Genomic DNA, 26,582 nt, shown 5'->3' on the forward strand with positions numbered 1-26,582 from the left:
CTGCCCGACGAGGCGCCCGCGGTGCGAGCTGCCGCGGCGGAGCTGCGGAGCAGAGCCGAGGCGGACCGCAGCCAGCCCTGGCCGCTGCCTCTCAGCGACTCCTTCCTGCTCAGGTTCCTGCGGGCCCGCGACTTCAACCTGGAGCTGGCCTGGAGGGTAAGGGCGGCAGGGCCGCATGGGGCGAGGGGCGCGCACATCCTGCGTCCCTGCTGGACCCCCTCCCCGGGGCTGGGCTGAGAGGTGCCTGCCAGCGCCCAGGTAAGGACACACGCGCCTCTGCATCTCGCCGCTGCTGCTCCAGAAAGAGTCACAGTGTTGCCAGCTCATGACTGCTGGCTTGTTCTTACAGTCTGCCCTTCGGGAATGTGAAAACCTTACTCTTCCATCCCCCTATATCTATCGGTCTAGAGATCTCTAGCTCTCTATAGCGATACACATCTCTATATCTATCTTTCTATCCATCTCTCTCTCTGTCTATCTCTCAAGAGACAGAGACAGAGAGAGTGAGAGAAATAAATAAGAGTTAAGATTTCACATTCCCAAAGAGTAGACTTTAAGAACAATGCCAAAAATCACGAGCGTTGGCAACACTGGAATCAAGACACCTGACTCTCTCTCCCCAGACCTGCCTGTTGGCCACCGGGAACCCGCTCAAGTCCACCAGACTGTTCCCAGATGTAAAGTTCAGCCTGCTGACAAGACTTGGCCAGATCAGACCTTGGCAACCTGATAAACCCAGTACAGCAGGGTAGAGAAACTGTCCAGCTTAGACACTGGGCAGCTACTTTGGTAGCTAAGGGTATGGAGCAGAGAGCTGGATAATACCCAAGGCAATCTTCCATGTGATGCCATGGAAGCGCAAAGTATTCCTATGAACTTGGTGTGATCTTACTGACTGGAGCAGAGTGTGAGGAGTCAAGATTCAACTACTTAAGTCAGGAAGCAAATCACAGATACCTTTAAAGGTGAAAATCATGCTCTCGTTGGGTTTCCCCCCCTATTGTTGCTATGAAAGCATTTGAATTACTATAATTCAACAACACTGGAGAAAAGTACTCTCTTTCTAAGTTTGTTAATTTTTTGCTGATTTTAAAAGCTTCTTCAGTATTTAAAAAAATGACAAGTATTAAAGTAGCCACTGTTTGTTTAAGACTCTTAGGGTAAAGTTTATTTACGACTCTTAGGGTAATGTTTACTCTCCTGCTTTGCATATGTGCAATGCTTTAATTGGATGTTATATGGGCGAATTAGCACCGATGAGCAACAAAACTCATCTCTTTAATTTTTTTTTTTATTTCTGTATATTCAGATTTCCCTCCCATCTTTGTTAGTGTCTTAATCTAGAACAGTGTGTGCTCCCAGGCACAAGCTTCAAGAGAAGCTTGCATCTCTCATCGGGTCATGGCACTACACAGTTCAGTTTCTCCGAAACCAGCACCTCGGATCTCCTAACCACGTCGTGGTTTAGACTGATTCCTGTCCAGAGTTGCATCTAGTAGTGGGTGGTCAATGCTCTTGCTTCTAAATGAACTCCTTTGGAAGCAGTGTGGCAAGAAGGTGAAGAAAACAGGTTGAGCAAAAAACCGAATAACCACAGTCACTTTAGTCTTCAAAAGCCCTAGAAAGTTAGAGATCACTGCAAAATAAGATGCACACTTTAAGGTAATCTCCTCCTGCAAGGTGGGACTGAGCTCATGTCAGTATATGTGACTGATATGTCTCCTCCCTTTTACTAGCTTGTTGTTCTTGTATATGGTTGTCAATGCTACCTCCATCTGCATCCCAAGAAGCACCTCATCTCAAGCAGTCTTTGTCCCCTTTTGGTACAGTCCCCAAGTTAAGCTGCTGTCACCACTCTGTATAACAAATTCAATCAACCTCAGTATTGGGATAAGCAGTCAAGAGACAAAGTGGAATATTATAGATTGACTTCTTAGTTACACTCATTCAGCTAGATGTTAGTACCTTTTCAGTATTTGGCCTAAGTACAGATAGTCAAAAAGCCCAAGGCTGAACTGATTCAGGCTTTGCAGGCCCTAGCTCAGGGTTAACATGCTGAGGCCAGGGGAAGGGGCATGCTAAACTCCCCACCGTGGCCTGCATCAGACCCCAGCTCAGGTCTGCCTGGATTGGGGGGTAGTGCCGGTTACCTCCCCAGTCTTCTGCCCTACCCCACTCCATGCTCAAGGTGGAGAGGAGGGCAGCTGCTGCCAGGCAATTCCACACTTGCTGCTGGAGCAGAGGGGGCTGGGCGTGGGGTAGGAAAGCTTGTGAGGGACTGCCCTGCCCAGCCAACCCCCCAGCTGGTTTTGCCTGAGGGGGGACAGTCCCTCTCAGGCTGTTGTCTACCCCCCCATGCCCCGCTCAAGTGGATATAGGAGGCATGGCCATGCCCCGGCCCAGGGCCAGTGCACTGAGCTGGAGAAGGGGGTTTAAACCTGGACCCTATCCAGGGCTTGCCTGGAGGGGCAGTCCCTCCCACACTTTTCCCCCCTACCCTGTACCTCACCTCATGCCCCTGCCCCCTCTGCCCCAGTGATGAGCAGGGAATGCCTGGCAGGGGCTGTCACACGCCTGCCAAGAAGACCCTGGCTGGGGTCCTGTGCTGGTGGGAGAGGGGAGATTTAAACCCATGAGTCCCCCCTCCCCCCCCCTTCCAGTGGGGAAAGGTCTGTCAGGGACTGCCCACCCCTGGTTGCAGTCCCTAGCTGGGTTTCCCACCCCCTTGTCAGCCAGCCCTCACTATAGATCAGAGAGACAGGGCCAACCCTGCTCCCTGGAGCAGACATTACAGCCCAGCCCAGGGCTACAAAGCATCCTGAGATACTGGGGGACTGTGATTTAACTTGAACCAGGAAGGAGTCTTGGACAGAAGTTTTGTAAACTGGTTTGACCTAAATCAGTAAAATCTGATACTACGTTCATTCAACCAGGTTTATCTTAAGCCAGTTTCAGCCACTTCGAAATGGGTTTACATACACTGAACTTCTGTTCTGTTACAGATTTAAACCAGTTTCTGATCACTTAAAGCCATGTATGTGTAACTTTTGCCCGTAGCCTTGGTGCATGGTTGACCTAGCATGGTACCTTGGCCACCAAAGTGATTAATAAATTATTCATACAGCCTTAGTCACAATTCAGCACAAACCTGTCCCACTCCTTCACTCTTAGCACATCTGAAAATCTGGGCATAGCCCAACACAGAACTGCTACTAAAGGAAAGATGATCAGCTAGACAGTAGCAAGGTAGTATATTTTTAATCACTTCTTATAACAACCCATTGGAGACAAAATCTTATATCAATTTTTTCTTCCAAATGATGTGTTCACAGCTAGTATAGAGTGGGCTTATAAGACCTGGGATGCTGCTATTTTTTTAACTGACGAAAACCCAGAAACAAGGCATTTATTTGACCAAAAAGAAGGAAGAATTGGAGATTTAAAAACAAATCCAGAGGTTTTCCTAGTACAGGAGTAGGCAAAATGTGGCCTGCAGGCTGGATGCAGCCTGCCAGGCCATTCTATTTGTTCTCCAGGGCCCCTAAAAAATTTAGAAAATTAATATTTATCTGCCCTGGCTGCCTGTCATGTGGCCCTCAATGGTTTGCCAAAACTCAATAAGTGGTTCTCCACCCAAAAGAATTGCCTTCCCCTGTAATTAGTCTCATGACACTTGCTTCTTATGTAATTTTTGCATGGCGATTAAGAAACAGAAAGAAATGAAAACTCATGGAAAGTGAGTGGGGGTGTATACATAAGACATGAAACTTAAACATGGATTCCAAAAGCACAAAGTTAACTGATTGCCTTCCTGTAAAGGATTGCAAGTGTAAAAGTACATACAGTAGGAAAGGGTTAACTCAGTCCAAATGGAATATTGGCAAAGATTTGTCTTCCTTTTGAGTGAACAGAGAAGTCCTTTGACAGAAAAGATTAACTGCAGCCAGGTCACTGAATGGGCAATTAGGCTTGAATGCACAAATAAGGTTTTATTACAAGAAGCTTCAGAGAGAGAGAGATACCTGCATAGTGTTCACCATATTGAGAAGGGAATCACAGTGTCATTGTCTCCACTCCACACACCTGTGCAGCAACAAATCTCTCTGTGCCCTGAGGGAGATGCAAGCAGGGATTGGTACTGTCACAACCCAAAGTTGTGGTTTTTTGTTTTTGTGTGCTTTGGCACCGCTAAATTATGTTCCCGCCAAATTGCAGCTTCTTTACACGGTGGAGTTTTCTTTTGCAATAGGAGAACCCGCGTGCAAAAGAGTATTTCCCGCCAGTTTGTAGCCTTCTTTGCATGGTGCATGTCTTTTGCATCTTGGAGATGCACGGTGCAAAGGAGTTCCCACCATTTGTATTTAGATTCGCGCCACATTATTGGCCGATCTTAATATAGGCACACGTGGCGGCTAGCGATTGGCTTGTTAGCCGTATAAAGAGCTTGGGTGGCTTCCGCCCAAGTTGGAGAGAGAGAGAGAGAAAGCAATTGGAGTTTGGGAGAAAGAGCGTGAAGATCTCTAAGCGCTGCTAATCCCTTCGAACCCAGCTTTTTCTTTTCTCCTTAAGAGGGCAATAGAGGGCCGATTTCCCGAACCCACAGTCTTAACCACTCCGGGGGCCTATTTACCGAACCCGCGGAGCTTCAACCACTCCAGGGGCTAAACGGCCTCTAGCCTCTCCCCGTCACCGAGCGCGATCCTAGATGTATCCCTTTCCTTTGAAACTACCGAACCCGCGGAGCTTCAACCACTCCAGGGCCAATTACCGAGCCGAACCTGCAGAGCTTCAACAACTCCGGGGTCAATTGTCGGAGTCCTCTAGCGAGGACTTAAGCGGAGCCGTGCCTGGAAAACTGTCCAGCCTACACCACGACCATCTTTGGTGTAAGTAAACAATCTTTTAATCAACCATTACGTGTCCGTAACTAATTCTAGCTCGCCACCGGTCTTCTTCGACCCCGCGTGCCCGGGCTGCTGGCCACAGCCTGTGTGCACAAAAACGGGTTCGCATACCACTCCTAGCCCGCACATGGCCGCATGGACGGGATCGGGAGGCGGCCCGCACAGGTACGAGCACTGCAAAAAGCATTATCTCCCACCTGCCTACAGTCTAGGGTTAAAATAGGGCATACTATGGAGTCTTTGCTCCATGGCCTTGCACTGTCATAGAAACGATACACTATCAAACAGGAACCAGGGACCCCAGCCAGAGTAGTAGGTACCCACTCCTCCTCGTGGACCAGCTACCACAGTATTCTGATTTATTTGTCGTTGACTTCATTTTTGTGGTAGAGAGCAACATTTCTTCATACTCAAAAATGGGATGGGCCTGGAGAGTGGGTAGAGCCACATTTTTGTCTTTCTGATTTCTACCTATTTACATGCTCGCTGACATCTTGCCACCCTTTTAGCTTCTCTCATTCCAGTCTTCCTGATTTCCAGCTATTTCCTTTTTCACAGACAGACTCTTTTCTACCTTGTATTACTACCATTGTAGTGTCTCCTTTTGGCTTTCCCCCCCCCCACATACACACTTTCTTCCCCCTCTCTTCCCTGCTTCCCACTGACATCCTGCCACACCTTTAGCTTCTCTCATTTCTTGGAGCCTCAGAACATCTATGCCTATGCGCCCGAAAGTTTGCTGAGAACTTTTTTCCAACTACTCAGTTGGTCTAATAAAAGATATCACATCTATTCAAAGAACCTTGCCTATCTTCTCCTTTCATAGCTTTTCTCCCCTTAGTCTTTACTTCCTCTGCCTCTCACCCCAGAGATACACATCTCCAATACTGGCTGGATATGGGTGTGATTTGCTTCAAACAGACTTGCACTGTGAGCTGAGCTGAGCTCTGGAAAAGCAAGCATAAAAACATTTGGCCATGATTTGGAGGCAGCCCTTCATTTGAAAGATGTGGAGTGAAGGAATTGGAACAGTGCCTTGTACATCTCAGTGCATATTGCAAATCTGGCTTTAGCTGAGTGCATATTTTAGGAGATTACTCTCTCATGGAATTGCCTCACAATAATTGGTATGATGCCCGTACAAAGCAAACATACTGGTGTTTGTTTGTTACAAAGACCAACTGTGGGGTTACATGAGGGCATCCTTTATGCCCTATCATAGTTTCCAAAGTCTAGACTTTGAACTATGTACAAAGGTGTTGCTTAGAATGTGGAACTTTTGGAGGCATAAATGATTTTGATTTGATATAGTGCTAGAAGTTGATGCATAGCCTCAAGCTCCACTCCTACATACACACTTGACTTTGTGCGCATGAGTAATCCCATGGGATTTAATAGGATTAGTCATAGTGTTTGTAGGATCAAGGCTAGAATGTGGCTGAGTTGGTAGTTCTGAGTGTTCAGTGCTTTAGATCCAGACCGGATCTGTTCTACTGACCTGGGTCATCCAGGCCACACTTTTGCTCTGGCTCTGGCTGTGGTAGCAGGGCTTCTGTCCATACTGCTGGTGGAACTACCACTGTTTTTGCTGTCACTGGGGCTAAATACAGACATTCAATAAGTCCGAGGTAGAAGTGCTTTAAGTATCATGCTTTACTCAAAGTGTTCTAGATTAGGCCAGGATTGAACAGAACAGACGTGCAGTGTCTGCCTGCAGAGGAGCTTGGAGTCTGCATTGGCTGAGGTCAGCAGCTGGCGGGGTGGGGAGGGGGGCTCTCAAAGACCTCCCAGCATGCCCTGCAGGCTTCCCAAGCACAACCAAATGGACAAGCTGTCCCTGGAGTGCACTAGCATTCTCTCCCACGCCCTTCCCGCCCACGTTACTTTGTCAGTGACAGGAATCACAGAGATTCAGAGAGAAGCAGGGCTGGAAGGAACCACCAGGTCATGCTGGGGATGCTCAGGGGCTGGGGTCCGAGGGTTGTGTGGGGGGCATCTGCCAAGTGCCAGCAGGTGCAGGTGCAGGCTGGGCACAGGCACCTTCCTGAAGCTGTGATGGGGACATAGGGACTTGGGGCACCTGTCCCTGTCATGGATCAGGGGTGGGGAGGGGAGGAGTTCAGGACAGAATCACTTGGGGCCAGGCTGGACACACACACACACACACAAACACCCACACACACACACACACACACCTCCCCCCGTCCAGCAGCAGTGGCAGCAGCATGCCATGGCCCCGCCAAACCCCATGCACACAGGGCATAGCAGATTGCAGCCACCACTTGCTTGCTCTAGCTGTTCTGCCCTACCTTGCTGTTGCTACCTGCCAAGGGGCCTGATATTTCCATCTCTGGAGCAGGGGCACTGTATAATGCTAGAAAAATAAAAAGATCTAGACACCCTCTTCCCTCTCTCTCCCCCTCTCCCAGCATCTGGATGACAGCTCGGAGCAGCCAAGCGAGCAAAGTTCCAATGCGCCTCTGTGCAAGGGGAGGGAGTGGTCGAGCCCAGTGAAACGCATGGGATGCCAGCAGAATACGACCTACCTTGACTTATGGGATGTGGTACAGAAGTTTGATAAAGCATTCTAACCTAAAGCACTTTTGTCTGATATCACATCCGTCCTGGGTTAATTTAGAGCGGAATCTGCCATTTTTACAGCATTCTGTGTGCCATGAACATGACTTTAGAGTGCTTTCTTCATGCTTAACACTTGACAAGTGTAACTTTTTCAGGTGCAGGCTGCTGTTGTAGGAAGCCCTGCCACCAGGGACAGATCCCAGCCTCTGGCTGTGGTGGCGTAAGGACACACACACATATGCACACTGCAGTGTTACTGGAGCTACAAACATGAGAGCTGGGTGTAGTCTGTGGGCACCAGAGACGGAGGGAATGTGGCCCTCCATTCAAGTTGAGTTTGCTACCCCTGCTTTAGATTCCTATTATTAAATCCTCTCCTGTAATTTTTCCTCACAACTGTAATTATTCTGTGCATGAAGAATGAGCAAAGGTATTAATACTGTTATAGATTATGACATCTGTTCTATTAATTACTGATTGTTAGATCCTGAAAAATAACATAACACATCCAGTTTTAATCCTAAATGCTCATTGAACCAACCGCAAAATTATTAAAATTGTCATTCTTCACTGCTAGGTTTTTAGGGTAATCTTATAACTGCTGCCATGTCAGGCATTTTTCTAAATTTACCAAAAAAAAATAGCAGATAACAACCATGCTGTGTACTGAGATACTGTTCCCACAATAGTAGTGTTTCTTTTGGGCAGGTATATCTTCTTCACAGCTCCCTATTCAATATTTTATGTTGACAGCAATAAGCCACTGAGAGGATGATCATTAAAGCCAAATTTCAGTCACCCATTTTTCGTCATCTTCAGTCAATCTCCAAACTTCATGGCATGTAGAAGGAACCGGGCATCTCTTAATTTAGTTAACTAAGGATATTATGTCAAGGTGAAACTTCTGTTTCTGTGTGTTAGAATACCTTATGAAGACTAAGTTGCTTGTTTACAGTCTTTGCCAAATAATTGAGTACAGTTTCATTTTCTCCCTACATTGATTTCCTTTTGCTCTTTTTTTCATTTGAGTGCAAAGTTCCCCTCACTTTCAGAGCTTTGGGTAAGTCCGCCTTGTGTTTCTTTCCTTACTTCTTCCTGTTCTGTGTCTTGTTCCATTTGTTATACATAAACCCCTTGACTTAACTGCTTCCTCTATGCGTCTATTCACTCTGGAAAAAATAAACCATTACTGATATAACTGTCAACAAACAGTCTTTCCCCTCCCTGCAACTCGCTAACAGGGATTGAAAATAACTATCTGCTAACATGTGGGGTCTTGGCATCCGTAGGTGGGTGAGGGTCTGGCTATGTGGGGGTGGGTGGAAGGGTGGATGGATGAAAGGACCTCCACAATCTTAAAATTTCCAGAGATTTCCAGCAGACATCCTGTGATTCTGGCAATGCCCCACATCCCACCCGGGCTGTAAATTTCAAGGGTTCTTGACCTTCATCGCAGAGGCAGCTGGTTATGCCCCATGTGGTCCTGAAGCGGGAAAAAACCTTATAGCATGCCAGGTGCCCATGGGCCAGGCACCTGCTATCAGTGCCCAAGTTGCAGAGGCTACAGGGTTGGCTCCATGCAGGCCCTATGCCAATTTCTTGGCCCCTGCCACCCAGCTTCTGCTTGCATGGGAGCCATGCTAGAGTCCAGGTGGTAGGGTGTCTGGCCCTGGGGTTCCTTGGGTCTGTGCCCACACACTGGGGGTTCTTCTGGTCTCTGTATCTGGTCCATGGGGTTTGTGATGGGGTTGAGGAGGTACAGCCCACAGATGAGGGTGGCCCATTGCTGGGCCTGGTGCAGAGACAGAAAACCCTTCCTCTTCCCCTCCCCTACCAGCTTATGTCTTGCAGCTGGCCATGATTTGAATAAAATTGTGTGCAACAGTCTGCCTGACCAAAGAAACCTGTACCTAGGATTTTTGAGATTGGCTGCTGTTACAAACAAGAAAAAATAGCCTTGGACTTCTGTTATTTCACTTAGATGGATATTTCACAAGGAGGCCAGGATGGCAACTAGTGCTTCAGGTCACTGTGTGATTAGCAGTCACATTAGATATCCAGTTCCTCTACGCAGATTGTGGGATACAGCCTTCTGTAAAATGGAAAACATTGGTTTGCAGAACAGTGTAAGTCAAGTGGGCACATATAATGTTATTCACCTTGACAGACTGCTTTTAAGACAGGAACACAGAGAAACAAACATTGTGTCCTTCTTGGCAACTACTAGTGTCTGAACAGGCTGCATTTCTACTTGCTAAAAATGAATGGGTATTGAGAACAAAATTAACAACAGAGATTATCATTGTGGTTCAGAAGCGCCAGTGGAGAGATCTCTAAACTTTGCTGCTAAGAAGGTGAGATCTAGCAAAGGAATTTTAAAGCCGAGGAAATAAAACTGTAAGAAGTGTCCAATTCTCAGTGCTTCCAATTTCCTACATGTGGGATGAGCTTGATGGAGGTCTAGCTTGGGTGAGCACATGTTGCCTCATCCTGCAGCCATAGGTGGAAAATTTAACCAAAATCTGAATGTCTCTTTTCAGTGGTTCAGTTCACAGTCTGACAGTCCTTGGTATCAACATAAATGGAGGAGGAGGGGAGTTTCAGGGGAGAGCTGGGGACTAGAGCCATTACAAAGACACAAGGGCTTCAGGAGGGTGTTCTTGTATATTTATTGGCTTCCTAAATGCTGTACAATAGGGAATCTCCTGGGCTCAGAAGGGAATATAAAGTCATTGCTTTTTTTGCAGGCAGCAGATTGGGAAGGTAGGGAAAAATTCCTTTCCTCCCATTGAAGGATATCTGGTGTTTCCTAAGGGGAACGCCATAGACACCGTGTCCCAAAAGGTTTTTGTTGGATTGCTGCATGGCTCTAGACATATTAAGGCCAGCAAGACTATTGGATATTATTATTCATATAGCCAGGAAAAGTGTCTACAATAGCATGGTAACTAATACAACAAACAGCATGACAGAAAAAGTTCCGAGGTCTAGCTAGCCTTTGCATCTATCTATGGGACTCCCAGCAGCATACCTAAACTGCTGTACAGGCAGTCCTCAACTTACAACATTTTAAGTTACAGCGTTTTGCACTTACAACGTTTATAAATTGACACCCTATTTCAACATTACAACGCCAATTTCAGCTTAAAATGCTTGATCTGATGCAATGCCATGCCAGCGAACAAGTTTGCTGCATCACTCATCTCCTTGGAGAACATCTGTCCAAACTTCCTTGGACACTTTCTTTAAGAAAGCAGACAAGACTCCAGAAAAACCTGCAGCCAAGACTCCTGAGAAGACTCCAGCCAAGAACCCTTCAAAAAGTCCAACCAAGAGCCCTTCAAGAAGTCCAGCAAGGTCACCTCAAAGAAGTCCTTTCAAATCGATATGATTGCTATTTACAATATAAATATATTAATGTAGCTATATTACTCATCTATAAGTGATCGAGTGCAAAATTCTGGGGTATTTTTGGTGAAAATAGGGTATTGGGCCTTGGTTCAGGAACCAATCACCCATTTATAATATTGTTTCTTATGAGAAAATTGGTTCCGAGTTGCAACATTTGACTTAAGACACGGTTTTTAGGAACCAATTGTGTCGTAAGTCCGAGGACTGCCTGTAACAGACTGTCTGAAACAGTTTTCTATCCAGTGCACATTGTTCCAAACCAATTCTGTGAACAGAATTATTAGAAATTGGCTTTAAGACATGAACAGAGAAATACTCTCTGCTTCTCTATGGACTATTGAATGCATCCAAGGTTTCTGGGACTTCAGGTCTGTGAGCTGGTCTCATGTGTTTCTGGTCCTGTCATGTATTGATCACAGTCAGCGTAAATACTTCTCATAATAACCTACATTTTACACATACATTTGGTTTCCCCAGACAAGTTGGAAAATAGTGATGCTACACATTAGTATGTATAGGTGTGCTGATGTACATTTGGGCATGTTCAAGTACATTTTTTATAGTATAGGAGTTGGGGCTCCTATCTACACCAGGGAATCTGTAACAGTATTTAAAAGCACAATACAATTTGCTACTGCTACAGAACTATTAAGTACCTTGGTAGAGGCATGGGTTAGAGGGCATTTTCATCACCAAACTTATGATGCCACTCTGAGCCATATTAAGTAGCCAAGCTTTAAACACATTTTTTTTTTGTCCAAAGCCTCTCATCCATTAGGGAAATTGCCCATTGCCAAAATCAGTGCAGATGAATCCGTTCTTAAGACAGGTCAACTGTGAGCAGAAGCAGCCCTAATTTCTTTGAGCAATGACTTTTCTCTTAGCAGCTGAACCACATTCAGCACTTGTTCAGCTTCACCCATGACAGTATGCAATAAGAGAAATTCAGCAATAAGCAGTTTTGTTTGTGTGGATGGCTCTATGCTAACCTGAGAGAGAGCACAGGACTGGGGACAGAGGCTTCACTGACTCTTGTCCATGACAGCCTAGGGGCAGGCCAGCCCAGCCCAGGGCTTGGGTAGAGCAGATGAACTCTAGCTGAGGTTAGAGCTCTATCCCGGGGATGAGCAGGGTGCTGCAAAGTCCCATGGGTTGCCAGCGCAGTGTGACCTAATATGAGTCGCAATGGGATCTGGTACACATGTTCGATACAGCACTTTAACCTACACCACTGTACTCGGATACCACATCCATCCAAGGTTCTCAGAATGGGATCCACCATTTTTACAGTGCTCTAGGTGCCCTATCTGTTCAGTTATGGCAGTAGAGTGCTTTCTGCATGCTTGTCATGAAGTAAGAGTAATGTCTCACCTGGTCTATAGGGTTGAGGCCATAGATCAATGATTCTTAACTTTTTAGGCTTGAGGCACTCCTCACTAGACTCGAGGCATCCCTTTGAAAAACCCAGTTCTTCATTTTTTTCTATGTTTTTGATAGGGTTTTTTTTGTTTGTTTTTTTATTATAGAAAAATACTAAAGCAATTCTTCTGTTGCAAAGAATTTAGAAAGCCCACAATAGGTCAGAACGGATTAACACTGTGGATTCTTATTTGAAAAGTGTTGGTTTATCTTGCAAGTCATGTTTGCACACCTAACTGTAGTAAGATAGAATGGCACCCCCTGGTTTAAAGGATCCCAAGGCACTCTAGGTTGCCCTTGCACCCTGGATAAGAATCACTGCTGTAGATATTTAAATGCTTAGTTCTCATATGTCCAAGTAAAGATAATGTTTCCTGTGAAATATTTACATGAAAAATTGAGGCCAGCTTTTTAAACCCTAATCCTTTTAATAAGTGTAATACGTGTTATTGTGGTTTTGATTTTCTTTTTAAGATACATTTTAGCATGGGGGGGGAAGTATTCAAAATCTGCTCTTTAGAGTGCTTACTAGTACCACAAATTCAGAGGTGGAAAATTCTGGTAAATATAGAAGACAATAATCTCTTACTCAGATTCTCTGTTCTCACACATCACTAACTACAGGATATAGACTATCACTGGTGTCTCCAACTAGGAGAATTTTTAATATTCATGAAAATGAGAGATTAATACTGCTTGTTATAGCTTTGTATGGTTGTTTTGGCTTTAAAAAGGTAGTCATAAAAAGTCCTGTATTATTTAGAAGGTGATCAAACAGATCATTTTTTTCCTACACCTGGGTTTTGACTAGTCATATCCTACCTTTCCTAACATAAATTTGCTCCTGAGAAGAAACTGTTTCTTAAAAGAATATCACATTTTATAGTACCTCTTTTAACTGAACAATTAGGTTATCTAAAAAGTGCTTCCCAAACTGTGCCCTTTTTAAGTCTCATACTGTTCCTAAAGAAATCAGGGCTTGTGGACAGAGGTGGCATCTTTTATTAGACCAACAAAATGTTTAAAAAAAAAAAAAATCTTTTTTTTGCAAATCACTTCTTGTGGCAAAGTGCCTGGCTAGCCACAGTGCTAGTTTCCCCACCTGTTTTTGGGCACGCCACTCACCTGTCTTTCCTGCCATGCCTTGTTGTTAATCAGTTAAGTTGTTAATTAAGGCAGGAGGCTTCCCATTCTTGCCCCGATGCCAGAAGGCTGCCTATTCTTGTCCCAATACCAGGAGGCACTATCTGCGGCTCTGTTCCTCCCCTACACCACAGCCCAAGCCTCGCAGATGGCATCCAGATGGCAGTGCTCCCGGCTTACAGCCGGACCAAGCACAGGCCTCGTTGTCAGGCCTCAGTCACACACATTCATATCGCCCTCCTCTCACTAGGGCCTCACACACTCCACCCCCTCTCACAGGGTCTTTTTCACACATCGACAACTTGTACTGCCTTGCTCCCTCTTGGAGCAGGCCCCATAGGCTATAAGTTTTAGCTAGGTCATACCTTGGGTGGCAGACATACTGTCTTTTGGGCCTCTCCTGTGCCCCTCACTGGGGTAGTGCCTAGCCAATTACCTGACCGCATGTAAGCTTGCCCTGGCTCCTTTTAGGGCAACTCTATATATTCATACATACTGGGATGCCAGCCCTCTGGTTTTTCCCCTCACTGGGGCTCCACACCGCCCCTCACTGGGGCTGCCCCCTCACTGGGGCCACGGGGCTTCCCTCCCTGGTGGGATCAGGTGGCCTCAGCCATGCCTAGGCCCCAACTACTTCTGATGATAAATGACCCACCCAAAGGTGAGGGCTGGGGTTAAGGTGCCCCGACCCACCTTTCACTGGGGTGGTAACTAGCCTGGTATTTCCTGGGGGCTCCTGCACCACTGAGAGCCCCACCAGGCCACCCACTCCTGGCAGGGTGCAGTTTTAGGCCATGTCCAGGAGCAAGAGCCTCCAAATATCCCCTACAGCTCCTGCCCTTACCTTCAGGATGTTGCAGCCAGACAATGTTTCTGCCTGGCCTGCCAGCAGGGAACTGCTCTGTTTATATAGGTGGCCAGAGATCTAAAATGGCCACTGCAATCAAGCATCTGCTGGCTGCTCAGCTCAGCTCTTAAAGTGGCAGGCACTAACAGCTCAATACAATCAATACCTGCTGTACACCGCAGAGCTATTTTCACAACAGCAATTAAAGCCTTGATTATTAAAATAGTTAAACTTAATATGAATATGTTCTATTTATGTAATATATTATTGAAATAATCATTCCTTAAATAGGAAAAAAAATGCAGTGCATTCAGAAATTGGAACTACTGCATCGTCAGCTTAATTCTCCATGATTATTCTTCATGGAATTATCGATATTTTCTTGTTCTCCAGCAGGAAGTAACCCAAAGGTAACACAATTTAATGACCTCTTACTCAGATCCACAGCAGATTCCAGCTGCATGCAGAGCCCTTTTTATTTTTCAGCAGTGGTAGTGCATAATGCTATACAAACCTGCATTACCTCCTTCTGAAAAACAGTGTACAACAGACAGGATTTTTGTTGATTCTTTAAAGGGAGACTTCCATTACTTCTGCTTTCTAAAAGCCGGTGTCTTATCAGCAGGGATCCTAGTTTTCTGTTTGCCACAGAAAAACACAGAATCTGCATTTTCCCACCATCTGCCAAAAGCCAATCGGCAATGGGGGGAGGAGTAGAAGGGAAGAGGTGGAAGGAGGTGTCACTGCTGGTTGGCTGGGAAACAAAAACTGCAACAAAAAATAAAAGAGAGTAGGAATGGTGCCACTCACTGTGGGATGCCACTGCACTTTCAGTAGGTTGTAGAAAAATGCAGATTTTTGTGTTTTTTGAACAGATTTCTTCACTTTTTTTTCCCCACAGAAAACTAGGACCCCTGCTTATCAGCAGTTAAAGAAAGGAGAGGCATCCGTTACATCATTACTTGATGATGTGACTGGGAGAAAACCTTTATGTCTTTCAAATGTGCTGTGGATATTCTGATTGTTCGCAGCTGTTATGATGGTAATAGATTTAATAAGTTTCTCATGAGGGTGTGTGAGAGAATTGTGCAATAAGACAGCTTGATGCATTTGGGAGACGAATTCCTCTTATAAAATGTGTGTGTCCCTTCCGTGTTCAAGAAGCCTCTGAAACAAATGTCAAGATAAATAATAGTAAGGGTATTTAAGGTAAAAGTCTGTTTCTACTGCTCTTGAGCAGAAGCTACTGGCATATTATGGTTCCCTGATCAAGCACTAAACTACACCCCATTAAAAACCAGGTATATTAGTCTAAAGTCAGACAGAAGGCAGGGCAGGGTAGCATCTTAAAGATTCATGCCTCTTGAATTCTTTGGGGGTTCTTTGGAGTCTTTGAGGGGGCCTACTTGAGTTATTTGGGGGTGTCAATAAGCAGGTGGACCAGGGTGATCTGGTTGACATAATATATCTGGACTTCCAAAAAGTCTTTGACAAGGTCCTCCAGCAGAGGCACTTAAGGAAATTAGGTAATCAGAATTACAGCAAAGGTCCTCTCATGGATTAGAAATTGGCTTAAAGATAGAAAACAAGGTGAAAGTATAAATGGTCAGTTTTCAGGTTGGAAAGAGGTAAACAGTAGGGTCTCCCAGGGATCTGTGTTAGGTTAAATGCTCTTTAACATATTCATAAATGATCTGGGAAAAGGGGATGAATAGCTAATTCACCAAATTAGTGTTGATGACAAAATTATTCAAAGTGGTAAAGACCAAGGCAGTAGACTGTAAGGTATTACAGAAGGATCTGGTACTTTTGAGTGAATGGGCAACTAAATGGCAGATGAAATTCAATGTAGATAAATGTAAAGTGATGCACATGGGCAAAAATAACCTAAACTATACCTACACTAATGCTCTACATTAGTTGTTACCACACAGGAAAGAGCTCTGGGAATCATTATGGACAGTATGCTAAAAACATCAGCTCAGTGCTCACTCAGCAGCCATCACAAAGGCAAACAAAATGTTAGGGATTATTAAGAAGTGAATTGTAACAAAAATGGAAAGCATCATCATGCCTCTTTATCAATCCATGGTGCATCCACACCTTGAATATTGTTCCGAACTCTGGTCTCCACACCTCAAAAAGGATATAGAAGAACAAGGGAAGGTCCAGAGTAGGGTAATAAGGACAATTAGTGATATAGAGGGGCTTCCATATGAGGCAAGACTAAAGAGGTTAGCCCTATTCAGTTTAGAAAAGAGACACTTGAGGGGGGCCATGATAAGGGTTTACAAAATACTAAATGGAGAAGAGAAAGTCAATAAAGATTTATTTTTCACTCTCTCATACAATACAAGAACTAGGGATCATAAAATAAAACTAGTAGGTAGTAAGTTTAAAACTAACAAAAGGAAGTTTTTTCACACAGCATGTAATTCAAGTGTGAAACTCATTGCCACCAAATGCTGTGGAAGCTGACAGTTTATCCAGATTCAAAACGGAATTGGAAAAAATTTTTGGAGGAAAGGTGCATCAGTAACTATTGCGCATGGGAATTAGGGGTACAGCCTCTGAATCAGAACTTCCTAGACCTTAGATGTTGGAGGCTGCCAGTGAGGGAGGAATAGTGGAAAAAGATGTGGTCACACCCTGTTCACTCTCCCTTCCAGCATCCACTCTCTGCCACTGTGTAACACAAGGTACTGGGGAAGATGGACCTATGGTTTGATCCAGTAAATGGCGGTACTTATGTTCAAAGATACCATCTTACTAAGTAGATTGTTGCCTACAAAAGCTCATGCCCATCTGGACCAGTTTGTCTCTAAGGCCTCCTCTGCACATGAAGATAAAAGCATGCTCAGATCTAATGTGTGATCCACATAATCGTGCTTCCTGCCACGCCAGGCACGTGTGGGAAGAGGCATGATTGTGGGATTGCGCATTAGAGCCCATTGTGTCTCATTGCTGGTATAGAGGAACCCAATCTTGGGCACCCCCTGCATCAGTCTAAATTTATTGCACAGTTAATGAGGAAATAACATAATAGTATAACATGTAGAGGGGGCTTTAGGTACCACTCTACCCTGCCCTCTGCATAATTTATTGTAGAAAGTACCTAGATGAGTGAACTACAAAGATATAATGGCAATTAAGAGGAAAAAAAGAGAAAGCCAGACAGATATATAGGAAATAGGCTGGAAAATGTTTAATCATGCTAAAAATACTATTGTACAAGAGAAATCAGAAGTACATACTGGATATTGTGCTATATTCTGGTCATACTTTGAAAAAGTTTATAGGGGAATATCTGAAATAGATAAAAACAAGAACAAAAGTATTCTTAGAATCATGGAAAACCTTTTATGTGAAGAGTGACGGGATTGGAGCTGTATACTTTAGAAATATGACATCTATGCAGAGGTGTAGGAAGCTCTTACCCTGCTCTGAGCACTGAATGGATGGTGGGGAAGGAATGTGCTTACTACCGGACAGTGAGGGAAGGGTGTATTACCTACAGGGCTCTTTTCACTTGAGCAGCAGTCGCTATTGCTGTTGCTTGTCTCCTAGCAAAATGTGCCACTGAGGCAGCTCTCAAGAGCTGTTCCTGGTGCCCCATTTGCCCCCTAGCCCCGGGGTCAAGGTTGCAGTTCCCATGGCAAAGCATCATTCTACTGAGCATGGTGCTGCACCTGCTCAGCTCTGTGCCTGCCACAGGAAAGACTTCTAAGAGGGAGAGGGTCAACCTGGCACCCTGTCTAAATTGGCGCCTAGGGCTAGTGCTCCTCTTACCCCACCCTTGTTACATAACTGCTTAAATGAGGGCATGGTGAAAATAAACAAAATAAAGAATAGTATAGAGGGGCACAGTCAAGGAGACAGAAAGGCAGCAAATCTAAACTTTAAGATGACAGTAACTCTATATATTAGCAAACCAGAGAGATCATTGGCACAAAGTATCACTGAAACCCAAACTGATCAGGATTACAAAGGTCTGGACACTGATATGGATGATAAAAATATCCAGTGTTAAAATAATATTTTTAAAGTATCTAACGCCACACACGCCTGTTTTTTTAGAGCATAAGGTAACCTCTAATGGGAAGTAAAGAAGAAACTATCCCTATGGATCATTCCATAACAGTCTACAGTACGGTTTGTAACATCTTCCCCTGACATAGTGATTCCAGTCTACTGTTAAAAGACAGAATTCTGGACCCAGCGTGACCCAGTTTGGTAGTTTCTCTCTGCTTAAGATTCTTTTATTTAAAGTAAAAATAATATAAGCATTGAAATGATAGAAGTTTTAATCATATAGCTGTGACTCACTGGTCCAAGACACTTTTTCTGTATCCTTATACTTTGCTTCCCAGTTACCTTGATGTTCATTGGTCAGAGCATTTCTTTTTCCTACAGTTATTGAAGAACTATCACAAGTGGAGAGCTGAATGCCCAGAAATAACTGCAGATTTACAGCCATCTTCTATTCTCAATCTCCTGCGTGCTGGTTACCATGGAGTTCTGCGATCGAGAGACCCACATGGCAGCAGAGTTCTGATTTATAGGATTGGTAAGTAACAGCCATTTATTATAGCATAGGGCTTTCTTACACTTTGGTGTTACTACCAGTATAAACATTTTTATTAGGGTTGAAATTTTTCTATTGTGATAGTTTTACTGGTACAACTGCTAGTTATATCACTATATAATTCAGTACTCTACTATACTGTATTAGTTATTTTCCCTGCCTTATAGGGAGTATTGCAATAAACACTTTCATACCAATATAACTGTGTCCATATTGAAGTCAGGCTGGGACAAGTAGGATCTGTACTGTTTTAACCATAACATTGTATAGATAAAGGGGTATAATTTTTGTGTATAGACTGGTCTTTATGCTCAACGGCTAAATGAAAACAATTTCCAGTTGGATTCAAGGCCAACTTCAGTGGCAAAGGTTAGAAAAGGGGTAAGGTTAAACAGGAAATCCAATATTTCCATAATATTGTGTGGGTGTGTGTAGCTACTTGGGTATCTAGTGAGGATTCCAATGGCAAGCAGACATCCAAGGGATTTTAAAAACTATTTGGAAACATCCAAATTGTCTTGGTACGCAGTATCAGGAACACTCTGAGGGCCCTTGATCTATTGGATGGTAGTCTCAAATAGTATTTTCTGAACTGCCAGAAAAGCTGCTGAAGACACTCAACAGATAATGATGTCAATGACATAACAAAGCAGAAACTAAAAACATAGGGTCTCAAGTTTCTACCCCACCTATCTGCCTCTCACCTACTGACTACTTCAATTTGGATTTTCACTGATTGGCTTTCTCACATGCATACCAGCCTCTGGCTTCTTTATAATTCCATCCAGGAAGAGCACAGACCAACTGCAGGCACTTCTTCAGCCCGACAAAGGGTACCTGTACCCAAAAGCTTGCAAAGAAGAATTTTTCCAACTATTTGAATTGGTTTAATAAAAGATATTGGATTTACCCAAAGAACCTTGTCTGTCTATGTCCCTAGACCAACACAGCTACAACCTATACCCCTGAATTGAAAAACTCATTTGACAGATTCTGGAAGCACTTAAGTGCCACAAACATTTTTAAATGTTTGCTCTTCAGCCACTTAAAGGTATCATATTCAAAACAATTGGATAAAGTGTTGTTCACTTCCTGTTAAACTTGTGTGTGAGTCAGTGTTAAATTGCTGTCTGCCTTTTTAACTACTGTATTTAATATCACCCCACCATTACTGTTATTGTTGTTTACTTCTCTTACAGGAGATCTTAGAAACCCTAGTCAAGGATCAGAGACACACTAAGTGCTAAAGAGAGACCAGTAATGCAAGACTTATCTTCACTAAGAAAAGAAGTGTATTTTTAATGTGTTGGCCAACTTGTTCAAATCTTAGTATAGACAAGGCAAGTTGTAGTTTTAACATGTTAATTTGTCAAGGGTAACTCTAGTCATTTTATTTCTAGATGCTGTACTGAGGAGTTTGGTGAGGTTCTTCCCAATAAGATTTTTACTTTCATTGACAAACTAGATAATTCTCAAAGCAAACATTTTGTTAAGCTTCGAAACAGGCTCTCTCTTCTTAGGAAAAATTGACTGCTGAGAGTCTGAGTGACCAGGCAGAGCAGAAGATGAAAGGTGAGCCAGACCAGAGGTACCATGACTTCTGAACAGACAAAATTATCCGTTGCAGGATCTGAGAAGTCTCAAAGGGAAAGAAAATGACACATACACTCTGTATGCAGTTTACTTTTATTTTTTGTACTTGAGGAACTAATTAAAAGCTGTTGCAAGCGGAATTGTGTCTTGACACAATATCCATTTGGTAATGCAATGCAACCTATTTGCTATTTAGGACAATGGGATCCCAAGATGTTTACAGCATATGATGTGTTTCGCGTAAGTCTTATTACATCAGAGCTCATCGTAAAGGAGACAGAGACACAGAGGAATGGAGTCAAGGCAATTTTTGATCTTCAAGGGTGGCGATTTGCTCATGCATTTCAAATCTGTCCGACAGTGGCCAGGAGGATTGCTGCCGTGGTCACAGTAGGCTTGATACTTCTTTCTACTTGCTTTATTGCCAAAGATGGCAAAAATTCCTTGTGATTAAAACCTTGCAGAGATCATGCAGCTTGAAGGAACAAAACAACTGTGCTCTTCAGGCTGATATTTTTCATGGAGACTTTTCTTCTGTTCTTGCTTGGAAGTTAAGGTCCTTTTTATCCCCATACCCTCTTTAGGCAGTGACTCTTAACAAGGGTGATGGGGCACCTTGAATGCCACCAGATCCTTTGAAGGGTACTATGAGGTGTGATTTTTATCCCATTGTTAAAAAGTTCCTGAAAACAGTTGCATTTAGCAAGTTTGATTTTTAATCTAGATAAGAGCACATCAGTTCAAAATCACAAGAGAAGAAAAGTTACTGTAACACTGATGGGGAAAACATTTGTGACTGCTATTGTAAGTTGACTTTGGTGAGAGGGAAGAAACTTGTAGTCAGCAGAGCTGTAGCAGTGAAGCAGGGTTTGAAAGCAGGCTGCTCTTCCTCTATTCCAAAGGTGTCTTAAAGATACAGCCCATTGAGCTGTATCATCCAGCCGCTGGTGCTTCCTGTGGGTCTCAGTGACCCACAGGCACCATGCAGGACAGGCTGGATGCCCTGTGTACCTGCTTGCACTCCAGAGCCCTGGTTGAGCGGCCACCATGTGCAGCACAGCACCGTAGTGACTGCCTGCCACTGCAGGGCCATGCTGCGCTCAGTGATCACTCTGCGGCTCCAGGGCACTACAGTCTCATAGTGGCAGCTCCAGGGCCATGCAGCACAGCCCTGGAGCAACCAGAGCAAGACTGGGCTGCACACACTGCCCACTCCAGCTGCTCCATGACATGCACTAGATCTGGAGTGCAGGGCTGGTCTGTGGGTGCGACACCCCTGCTCTGATCCAGATAAAGTATCTTTGAACACTAGCCATATTTCCTTTCAGCTGTGGCACTCTAATTAATTTTTAATACAATTAACATTTTATATTATGGAGGTTATATGGCAGCTAAATTTTTCAGTTCTCACAAGGGTAAAACAAATTCACCTCATGACTCAGGCAAGACTCCCCTTACAACCAGAATTTTTCCAAAATTATGTCATAAAAACAATTTTTGTAAGTAAATTTCAGTGATTTATATTTGATTCTAAGTGTTTCTCCACGTTCATTTTGATTGTTTTTTAAAGAAAAGATTCTTTCTTGATGCTCTAAAAAGCTACTTTAAACTCTTTTGACTCACTGTTTTGAAAATAAATAGTTCATTTTAGGCAAATCTTCCCCTCAGCCCTAACAGAATTTGTCATGTGAGTTGCCAAGGAAAGCTGCTGGCTGCCTGGCTTTTGGATACCTTTGTCATACATTCTGCATTGCACAGAACTGGAAGCTTGTGGAAAGGCCAGATCTAATGATAAAGCAAATCATGTTCCTTCTTACTGCAGTGATTTCCTCCCAATGCAATTAGAGGAATTAGTTTAGACTTCTTTTTTCTGAAGTTTAAAAGCAACAAATTGTAAACGGTAAATACAGGTTTCCCTCGCTTTATGCAGGTTCTGTATGTGCGAATTCACTCTCATGCGATGACCTTTTTATACCAAAAATTCGTTATATGCGAGGTAAATTCACTCTTATGAGATGGATGTGGTGGAAGCCCGCAGTCAGCTGCTTTGTGCGGTGCATTGCGGGAGTGACACGCACCAAAATATCATCTCCTGCGTGAATCTGCGCTCCTCACTCATTTTCTGTAACATGTTTCTGTAGTCGCCATCCCCATTATGGCTTTTAAGCGTCCCTCTAGCTTATCTTCAGCTGTGCTGTTGGTGAGTACCAAAATTGTCTTGTAAAAGAGGTAGAAATGGGTCTGGGGGTCAGAACAATCAAGGTCTTGGAACGTATTCCTATTTGTTACATTGTAAAGTGGGTTCCCTTTGTGTGAATTTGAGTTATACGCCATTTTCCAAGAACACATGTACAGCATAAAGTGAGGGAAATCTGTACTCTAAGCAAGAGTTAACAAGGTTGGGGGAGGGGGTGCTCTAACCTATGCACTAGGCTGCACTTGGCCATAAGAAAACCATCTTCCTAATAATTTCTCTTTTTTTGTTGTTGTTATTTTGACAGGATTCCTTTCCACTAAAGGTTCGTGGCATCCACTTGATTAATGAGCCTTTATTTTTCCACCCTGTCTTCAGTCTAATTAAACCTTTCCTCACTGAAAAAATAAAGGAACGGGTGAGTAATCATAAAAATTTCTTTTCTTCCACAAAAAAATTACAGCCATCAAACTTTCATGAGGACCTGGGTCACTAGTGCTTGAGCACTGAATGGCCTAAGTCAGATTTATACTTTCATTTTGATAGAGATTTTTGTAGAAGAAAAATTCTGTATAAATATTAATGATCTGAGAGTGGCAAGAGGTTGGTATCATCACAGTTTTCATAATAAGGAATACAGCAAGCCTTCAGTAGAGGTAGGACTAGAGACTTGGTCTCCGATCCTTTCTTTTAAATTCTAGTGAATGTTATTCATTGAGCACTAACATTATGCTCCATGTACTGCAAACATAGTGGAAGACACCACTACATAGCGCAGACCAGCCTCTGGCTTCTTAGCTATTCATTCCATCCAGGAAGAGCATATATCAACTACAGATGCTTCCTCAGCCTGACAAAGGGTATTTATACCCAAAAGCTTGCAAATCATTTTTCCAACTATTTGAGTTGGTCTAATAAAAGATTTCAGATTTACCCAAAGAACCTGTGTCCTTAAACCAACCCAGCTACAACCTATATCCCAGATGAAAGACCAACATAGGCAGGCCCACAGTTGATGAAGTGGAACAGAAGAAGTTTGGGATCAATAAGACCACTTAAAGTGAGCCCAGGCTCATGTGGTCTGGGGAAGAGGCCAGCAGGACTGGCTTCAAGAGGAACAGATGGTGCTATCTCACTCCCTCTTTGCTCCCAATCATGGAGTGTTGACAAAAAGACAGTTAACCACCTGTTCACTTCATTATGCTTTTATTCCTGGAAGTTGTTGTGCCATTTTTGTCTGCAGAAAATTCTTGTTAAATGTTAACAATCAGATGCTGGCTATTTAAGCAATGGGAGCAGTGAGTGAGGCATCAAAATACTGTAAGCCAGTGTTGGAAAAATCACCAAAAAGAAAGCTTTTTTTACTGTAATGACAGGTTAAAACATCTGAATTCACTTGGAAGCAGGGGATCTGATTTCCGTTGGAATCAAGTATCCAGGCACTTCTGAAAATTCCACTAGATGCCTATCTGCCTTTTTTAGCACTTAAATATCTTTAAAAATGTGATACTTTCTATCTGATCCTCTTAGGCCAACCACCTTTCATACTGGTTTGCATATTCATAGATTCATAGATGCTGGGATTGGAAGGGACCTCAACACATCATTGAGTCCGACCCCCTGCCTAGGCAGGAAAGAGGGCTGGGGTCAGATGACCCCAGCCAGATGCCTATCCAAAATGATCAAACTTTTGTGCATGATCAGACCTTTAAGGCTGGTCTTCATACACTTTAATTATGTGGATATACAAGGCTTTCTCTAATGAAAATAATTACATTAGTGCAGAAACAGCACATAGAGCAAGGTTTTGTTGCTATGCTTGCAGCTATGTAAAGTACAGTTCCCTGAAATTTCAGCATCTCTCAGGATTGCATTTCAAAGAGGAGGTAGTCTGAGACAGCCACAGCATATTCACACAGTGAGAACTTCTTTTGAATATTTTGTTGCATAGCTATTGACAAGAACAACAGTGAAAACATTTTGTGAAAACTAGCTTGTTTCACTTCTCACACCAATGGTTGTTGGCTTGTTTAATATCTTCACACAATACTATGGGATTCAAGCAGAAGTAAATGTGTATCTGATAAGCCTAGAAAGCCATTTTCAAGCCACCTTTCTGGTTTCAGGTACACATGCATGGCAGCAATTACATACAGAGCCTGACTCAACACTTTCCAGCCAGCATTCTTCCACAGGAATATGGAGGGGAGGAAGTCTCCATTGAAGACCTTGCTCAGGAGTGGACTGACTTTATAATGGAATCCGCAGAGTATCTTCAGAGTATTTCTCTTGTGTCCCAGTGAACCAAACATACAAAAATAACATCTCAGTTTTTAGGTTGCTCATTAAAATAGAGAGCAGCAGTTAGTTCCTTGCATTCAACTGCAATCAGAAAAAAAATGTAATCAGATGTCTTTCATGTAAATTTGAAATGATTGTAAACAAGACATTGGGAGCTGTAATGCCCCAGTGACTGCATTCTTATGTTAGCGTGAAGAGATCAAGTATTTACATCTCTGGACTAAAAGTTTCATGAGTTTCACATTTAGTGGGATAATATGCACTACTGTTTGTAACAGATTAAATTATATGCCTAGAGGCTGTATAATGCTACATGTAGGATATTGCAGAGATCAATATTCTTCTAGATATGTCCTCATGGAGCACTAATCTGTGATGGTTCAATATAGACCATATGTTTAGCTCTTGCATTAAGACTCATCAAGTTGATGAGGGGCTAAGATAAAGAGCCAAATGATTTCAAGAACTGCAGAGCCATCCTGATTAGAGCAAAACAGTTTGGCTTGGATGCAGGATTATACAAAGCAGTGATTTTTTTTTCTCAGGGCTCTTGTCTATCTGAAGGGGGGGGGCCAAGAAGGGATGGTTTTTGGACTGATTCTCAGGGAAACTGTTTTTCATTCAGTTTGCCCAGCTGGGCCTGCACAGTTTGGATGGTGTTTAGTCTGCAGTGGTGGAACACTGCTGTGCCATCCGCTGCAATGAGCAGCTCCTATCTGTGGGAGTACTTGAGATGATAACCTAACACTGTGAAGGGAGAATGGGGAAATGCAACTTAAATGCTGTGGAAAGACAATGTAAATCAGAAAGCAGGAGGTATAAATAAATTGAGATTTGAAACCTGATGACTGATTCTCCCTCTAACAGACCATCTCTTGGGGAATTTACAGAGCAGTTCCCTATGAAGTAGTAAATACCTTTAACTTCCTTTCATTCCTGTTTTCCTGATCTCCTGCTGTTTTCCTTTTCACTAACAGCCTCTTTTCTACCTTGTATTCTATCACTGTAATGCCTCCCTTCAGCCCTTTTCCCCCACTGCTCTCTTCCCCCTCCTCTCTCTGCTTTACCTTTTGTCTTTCTAATTTCTACCTATTTACATTCTCACTGACATCCTGACACACTTTTAGCTTCTCTCATTTCTTGGAGTCTCAGACCAGCAGAGACTTCCTATGCCTGAAGAAGGGTGTGTGCACCCAAAAGCTTGCCAAGAACTTTTTTCCAACTGCTCAGTTGGTCTAATAAAATATATTACGTCTATTCAAAGATCCTTGCCTGCCTATGTAAATAAAGGGTGCTTAGCAAGTCACAGAATCAGGCTGTTAAAGGGAACAAAGTAGATTTTCCCTCATGGTGGAGAAATAAAAGCTACTGGCCATAGTTATTATATTTCTTCAATATTAATGCTTTGGAAAGAGATCACAGAAAGTCATTTCCAATTAACTGAAAATTTAGTTTTCCAGTGAAGATAACATTTTGTATGGCTTTTGCTTTACCTAGCAGAAGTAAACGTTTTTGTTAATTATAAACTCACAGCCCTAATTGTTTCACATGGCCTCACACATTATATAAAGGCAAAATTTGGCTTCATATTTTGTGGAGCAGTGT

The 26,582-nt window shown here is 43.4% G+C and overlaps 1 protein-coding gene across 1 annotated transcript; it reads left to right on the top strand.

The window, feature by feature from the left end:
* Positions 1 to 3: 3 nt before the first annotated feature.
* Positions 4 to 26,030, top strand: TTPA (alpha tocopherol transfer protein; the record flags this gene model as incomplete). The annotated part of the gene is made up of 5 exons (XM_025198490.1): positions 4 to 156; positions 18,718 to 18,871; positions 20,679 to 20,872; positions 22,984 to 23,094; positions 24,803 to 26,030. Coding segments are annotated over 5 exons (789 nt in total), but the record flags the coding sequence as incomplete, so codon positions are not given.
* Positions 26,031 to 26,582: the final 552 nt, after the last annotated feature.

This window comes from Alligator sinensis, unplaced genomic scaffold (assembly GCF_000455745.1).
Source record: "Alligator sinensis unplaced genomic scaffold, ASM45574v1 scaffold860_1, whole genome shotgun sequence".
Classification (NCBI taxonomy): domain Eukaryota; kingdom Metazoa; phylum Chordata; order Crocodylia; family Alligatoridae; genus Alligator; species Alligator sinensis.